This window comes from Gymnoscopelus braueri (assembly GCF_963280865.1).
Source record: "Gymnoscopelus braueri genome assembly, chromosome: 6".
Taxonomy (NCBI): domain Eukaryota; kingdom Metazoa; phylum Chordata; class Actinopteri; order Myctophiformes; family Myctophidae; genus Gymnoscopelus; species Gymnoscopelus braueri.
Genome location: NC_137607.1, coordinates 19,286,003 through 19,292,002, shown reverse-complemented (window position 1 = coordinate 19,292,002; position 6,000 = coordinate 19,286,003). Strand labels below are relative to the sequence as shown.

At 41.6% G+C, this 6,000-nt stretch overlaps 1 protein-coding gene across 2 annotated transcripts in view; it reads right to left on the bottom strand.

Annotated features, from left to right (window-relative positions):
- Positions 1 to 2,845: 2,845 nt before the first annotated feature.
- The window catches only part of ect2 (epithelial cell transforming 2), a 59,813-nt gene continuing 56,658 nt past the window's right edge, over positions 2,846 to 6,000 (bottom strand). For both annotated transcript variants that reach the window (XM_080431969.1, XM_080431970.1), the window contains one exon: positions 2,846 to 3,414. Coding sequence is in view for 1 of the 2 variants with exons in the window: in XM_080431970.1 (XP_080288096.1) it covers positions 3,325 to 3,414 (90 nt within the window). In the remaining variant the exon portion in view is untranslated. The remainder of the gene's footprint in view (positions 3,415 to 6,000) is intronic.

Below are 6,000 nucleotides of genomic sequence, written 5' to 3'. Positions count from 1 at the left end.
CATTTGCCACAGCTAGCTAGCAGCCTTAACTGTGAGGGGGGGTTGGCAGGGGGGGGGGGGGCATAACAATCAAATTGAATCACCCTTCCAAAAACTGATGTTTCTAAAGATTATTTCTACATTAAGGTTTACTTTCTATGCCTAATGCCTCACGTTAAAGATTCATAGTTCTTTTTTTCTGGTCATTGGACACGGACATGCATAAACGCCAGAAGAAGGGGTGGAAGGGTGGAGTGCTGTGGTTCACCCCACTGGCATTTCGCCTTTAGTTTTCAGTGAGCCAACCACTCCAATGTGAGTCAAACGAATTGACACACCAGAAAATGAGCACGCAGCCCACAACCGGCAAGACAACATGGGAAATGTACACTTTTGAGAAGTATGGGGTGTGGGGAATATGCGGGCTACGGGAATGGGGGGATCAAGGGGATTATGTTTGGGCTTCAGATGGGGCCTAACACCTGCAGAGCATTTTTTTCTAGGTTGTTTTTTTAAACAGGGGAAAATGACCTCAGGGTGGTCCCATGGACGTAAAACGCCTAAATTCAATAACAAAACATGAATAACAAAAGTATCTTTAATAAGCGAACAAAAACTGGTAACAAAAAATAGGCCACTCGCCCCCACACTCCCAAGGCAGTTATCCAGAACTTCCATGGCAATTTAACAAATAGAAAGAGTGCTGGAGTTTGGAGGCTGAGCAGAAGGAGAGAGGAGATAGATTGATTGATAAATAGAATGACGCTCAGTCGGATGGATGGTCAGACGAACTGACAGACAGACAGACGGACAGGCAGACATATGCACACACGGAAGGTAACCGGAACGCACGGCCCCCATTTCTAAGCGGAACGCTCACCCCCAGCGGCGAACCACTCGCCCGATTGAGCGGAAATCTCGCCCCCAGCAGCTGGTGCATAACACTTGCCCCGCTTGGTGAGAATAGACTACAGCCTAATATAACTACAGCCCCTAGGAAGTAGTTAAGCAAAAAACTGTTACGCCGGAGGCGCGCCGTCTGAAGCGGACTTGAGCCACGCGAGGCACCGTGCCGAACGTTGGTCCGACCGCTCCGAGCTCACCGGATTTGACTGGGGCGAGTGGACTTTGGTGGCCAGACATACGTGGGTCCGACTGTTCCGACGTCGCCCGAATTGGCGCGGATTTCAGGATTTGTCAGGGGGACAGACAGCAACAATGCGCCACATTCAAACAACAGGGAGTGCTAAGAGCAGTTCTACATCTAACAGAGTTAATGAAGAGTGAGGACAGTATTTCATGGAAAACATCATTTAAAACGCAACTTTTGTTTTGTTACTGGTGCGCTCCTTTCATTTGCAATGTATATGTATGCATTTGTAACATTCCAAAACGTTTGTGGCATTTTGACATTTATGACCACTTGCTGAGGACTAGCTAAATAATCTTTCAAAATATGAAAATATCAGTGGTTTATTTTTATGTAATACAAAGACATACAAATACATGTACAATGCTTTGTCCCTTATCTGAGAGAGAGACTCATTAAAATACAATTTCAACCATAAACGTGACACTACAAAAAAGTTGATAAGAGTTACTTTGAAGTGCATTTATTAAAAGATACAATTAAACTTCATGCAACACCGAGTAAATAGGCATGACAGACAGAAAGATATATACATAAATAGCACAAGAATAAAAACAAAATAAAACATTTATTCCACAAGAATAAATATGCACTGTGATTCAGCATCTGTACTAACAAAACCCTAAAGGCCAAACAAAAAGATGGGAGAGAACATAAAAAGAGTGATTAAAGTGTAGTGTATAAGACCAGTTTGTATCTGTCCGCTTTTGATCTCTATCAAAACCTACATAAAAATTACAGGAGCTTTATAAAAGCTGAAACAAATAAGATTAATTTGATTAATTTTAATAAGGGGAAAGTAAGTAAACAACTAAAATATTATATAAAATGTCAGTGAATATAAAATAAATCTTGCTAATTATTATTGGGATGGTTAATTAAATTTTTTCTCAAGTGACAAATTAAAGAGTGCCAGTCAAAGAAATGCGGTAGACAGAAATTCTAGTTGCTGTATTCCTTCAACAAAGACCAGAGCATCCTTCAATTTTATGTTGCATAACGTTGTGCAGTACCATTGCAGTGGGCTTGGCAAATGACTACACAGGAAAATTCTCAGTGTTCATTTAACTCAATTCAAATTGGACCATTTGAACACTGTCAAGAGTTAAATTACCACTCAGGAGTTTACCATATAGTAGTGAAACGACAGTGGCACACCAGTTAAAACGTGGTCCATGTTTGAGACATGCTCCAGATTGCCTATTAACCCATTAAGACGGGGAAAAGCTTCTGTCATTTTCTATTTTAACCACTTTAACCATTATCTTATACTTTGGCTATTCAAAAATAGCAGATATGAGCTTGTAATCTTTTTTTTCATGAAAATTTGTGCAAATCCTTGAATATATATATAGTTTTAAAGAGAACATTTGTAACTCAAATCTTTGCTTCTGGGGGATTCTACAAATGTCTTCGAAAATCCTAACAGTTTTTTGAAAAAACATATGTTGCTATAATCAGTGGTCGGCAGTGGTTTGGCTGCGGACCCCCATGTCAAAATATGTTGTTCCAGGGACGCCCCAGAAGCAAAGATTTGAGTTAAAGAAATTGCTTTAAAAAAAATATATATATATATATATATATATATATATATATATATATATATATATATATATATATATATATATATATATATATATATATATTCAAAGATGTGCAAACATTTTCAAGATTTTTCAAAAATAGCTCATATCTGCCATTTTTGAATAGCCAAGGTATAAAATAGTGGGTTAAAGTGTTTAAAAATCTAAAATGACAGATGCTTTCCCGGTCTTAATGGGTTAAAGACAAAAGACGAATAGATATTTTTCCTTCCACGTTACGGACAGCAAAGACAAATATGGACTAGACCTCACCAGATTGAGCTTAGATCTGATGTCCAGCATATATATATGTTCTGAGAGCTAAAACATGACCTCTCTGACACAGTCGAATATCAGCCTGACATGCGTGACTTCCTTCAGTGCATTACTCCAGCATGGCCAAATGTCAGTTGGCTTCAACATACAATAATAGTATGGCTGAATGACAATTTGCTATATCGTTATTGATATGGCTAGCTTCAATGTACAATTCTTATTCTGGTGTTCAGTGATCTTGCAATCAACTGCAGTCCAGGGAGGCATGCATGATCCTGGCTGTCCTGCCATGGACGTGGGCCCGCTGCTGCTCGTCCAAAGCAGCACAGGAGGAGATCAGTAAAGATGGGTGGTGGATCGGCTGAATGTGTGGTACTTCCTCTCAAACATGGACGGTAGGTTGACCATAGATGGTGAATGGTGGGCCTGAAGAAATAGAGGGTGAATGAAGCAACGGTAGAGGAGACATAGAAGAGTGTGCAAAGGAGAAAAGAAACAAAAACAAAAAACAAATGAGTAAATAGAATAAAGTACTTCTGAACCACGTGAATCTATAGTTAGTATGTGATCAAGGTATTAAGAGAATCAAAGAGACATGAGAAAGAGGTGAAAGAGGTCTACTCAGCCATGTGACAGTCCCACACCATATCTAGACTTTTCCAAGTTGAGCTTATAAAAGCCTTCCGCAAGAAGATTGATTGTCAAGTTGGCTTTCCAGGGGGCTGTCAAGAGCACGTGAGAGGATGTGACTCATGTGAGCATGAGCAATTTGTGAACACAAGGCCATTTTATGTGCTCCAGTCTTATTTTAATTAAGCAGCACACCCGGCCACACACACACACACACACACGTGCAGCCTCTATGCTTTCAGAGCCAAACCTATGCAGTGAACGAATCAAGAAAGTGCAACCTCTGTCAAGACAATTGCACTTCAGTGGCTTTCCACCTGGCGCACGTGTACACAGCGGTTCTTTTGAAGAGCCCTTCACAACAGAACCACTTTCTTTCTGCCCTCTGTTCTTCGCTTGTTTTAGCAGATTAATGAAATCCACTGAATGGAAGTCTTGATTGCATGCGATCCTACACTACCCTCAGTAAGGCAACAAGAGACAATGTGAGGAGTGCTCTGTGAATAAGCAGATTAACACACTGCGTTCCCTGGGAAGAGGCAGGGTAAAGGGCAGCGCTGGGGAAAATGCTAACACATATGACCCTCATTACACACCTGCCATAACAAGGCATGCTTGCTAATGAATGTTTGCTTATCTCAGTGTGTGTGTGTGTGTGTGTGTGTGTACGTGTCTTTTAATTCAGAGTGCCAAAATATTCATGCGTAAATAACCCATTTCCTGAAAAACCTTTAAACAGCCATACACACAGACACAAGTGCATGCGTACACACAGGCAGAGAGTATTTTCCCTGCCTCCAGTGATATTGTCTCCATGTCCGATTAGGGCATTCTTTCTCTCAACACTAAAAACCTACACCCTGTTGTGTGGTTTAGTGGTGTAAATTAAGATCGGCTGGTCACAATGCTGTCACAGCATCCTTTTATCAGCTTTATGAGCTGTACATCAACAGCATCATCAGCCTCATTCACTGCCAAGGACGACTTATGACGAGACATCGTCCAAACGCCCACACTGACAAGAACGACTTATGGCGATTTCTTTGTTTTCTTTGGTGGGGCGCTGCAGCCTGTGAATGATCCAAGCACCACCGAAGAAGAGTACACCCAGGAATCACGTGATCACAAAAAAAACTAAACTATGTGCGTGTAATGAGCCGATTGCCGTTTCTTTAAATTGTATTAATTAATTAATTCCTGGCAGTGAATGAGTTAAGTGACAGTCATTGAAGCAATGGTAGGTGAGGAGACCAACAATGTCTCTTTGGGCAGCTGTGAAAGGCAACTTCAGCTCCGTCACAAAGTAGATCCTGTCCGTTTTGACCAATGTAAAGATGCTTTCGCTGGTGCTACTGCATGACCAGATGCTGAAGGCTGTAGCTGACGCCATCAGCAGAGATATCACTCACGGGAAAGCCCATCCACACGAAGTGGGAGTACTGCTTCTATTACAGCAGTGGAGAAGTCAGCCCAGGGTGTCAGTTGGGCTCCTGGATTAAGTGCAAGGCTGACAGCTGAATGTTCATCCAAAGAGTCAGCTCAAACTCTCCCGACACCCCTGCAGTGACAACAGTTAAGCCCAGCATTATGCAGGTGCCTAACACAACCAAGTCAGGCAGACCAAGTCAGGCGGTGATGCTGGAGACAACTGTTTGCTTGGCTGATCGGATGGCGGTGGTCAGTCAGAGGGAAAGCAAAATACGATGACTCGGTGAGAAAAAGTGACAAGAGCAAGTCTCAGTCTGGCATGTGTAACACAGTGTGTGCCCATTATGGTTGACTGACACACAGGCCAGTGCCTCTCTGTAAGGCATTGGTGAACACCCATGTTCCTGGAGTTCACTGCCCTGCATGTTTTAGGTATCTCCCCACTCCAACATGGCTGATTCTAGTTATTAAAGGGATAGTTCACCCCCAAAATGACTTTTTTTCCTATCGATTAATCACTTGAATTTGAATTCATGGATATTTGTTTTGTTTTTGTCGCATTCCTAAGCCAAATGTTTTTTGGGTGAACTATCCCTTTAACTTGTTGTCAAGCCATTGACAAGCTTCAGCATACAGAACATGCATCGTCCAGTGGAGTGCAGATGGTGGAATATTTCTAGAGCTGGATGTGAACTCTCGAGAAAAGGCACGTATTTTCTAATCACAACAGTCATAGAATTCAAGCAAAGGGGCCCTTTACAACAAAGTAGTACCATGTGCTAATGGTTGCGGGTAAAGTACGCACTATAGAATTGTTTAGCTGCCTTCTTAAAGGTAGGGTAAGTGATATTTTTGGGTTAAAACAAAAAGTATTTTGTTAAAAGGTTAAAATACTATATTCTGATAGTAATCATTGCTATAGAGTGTTTGTTCAGTAACAGGAGTCTCCCTGTC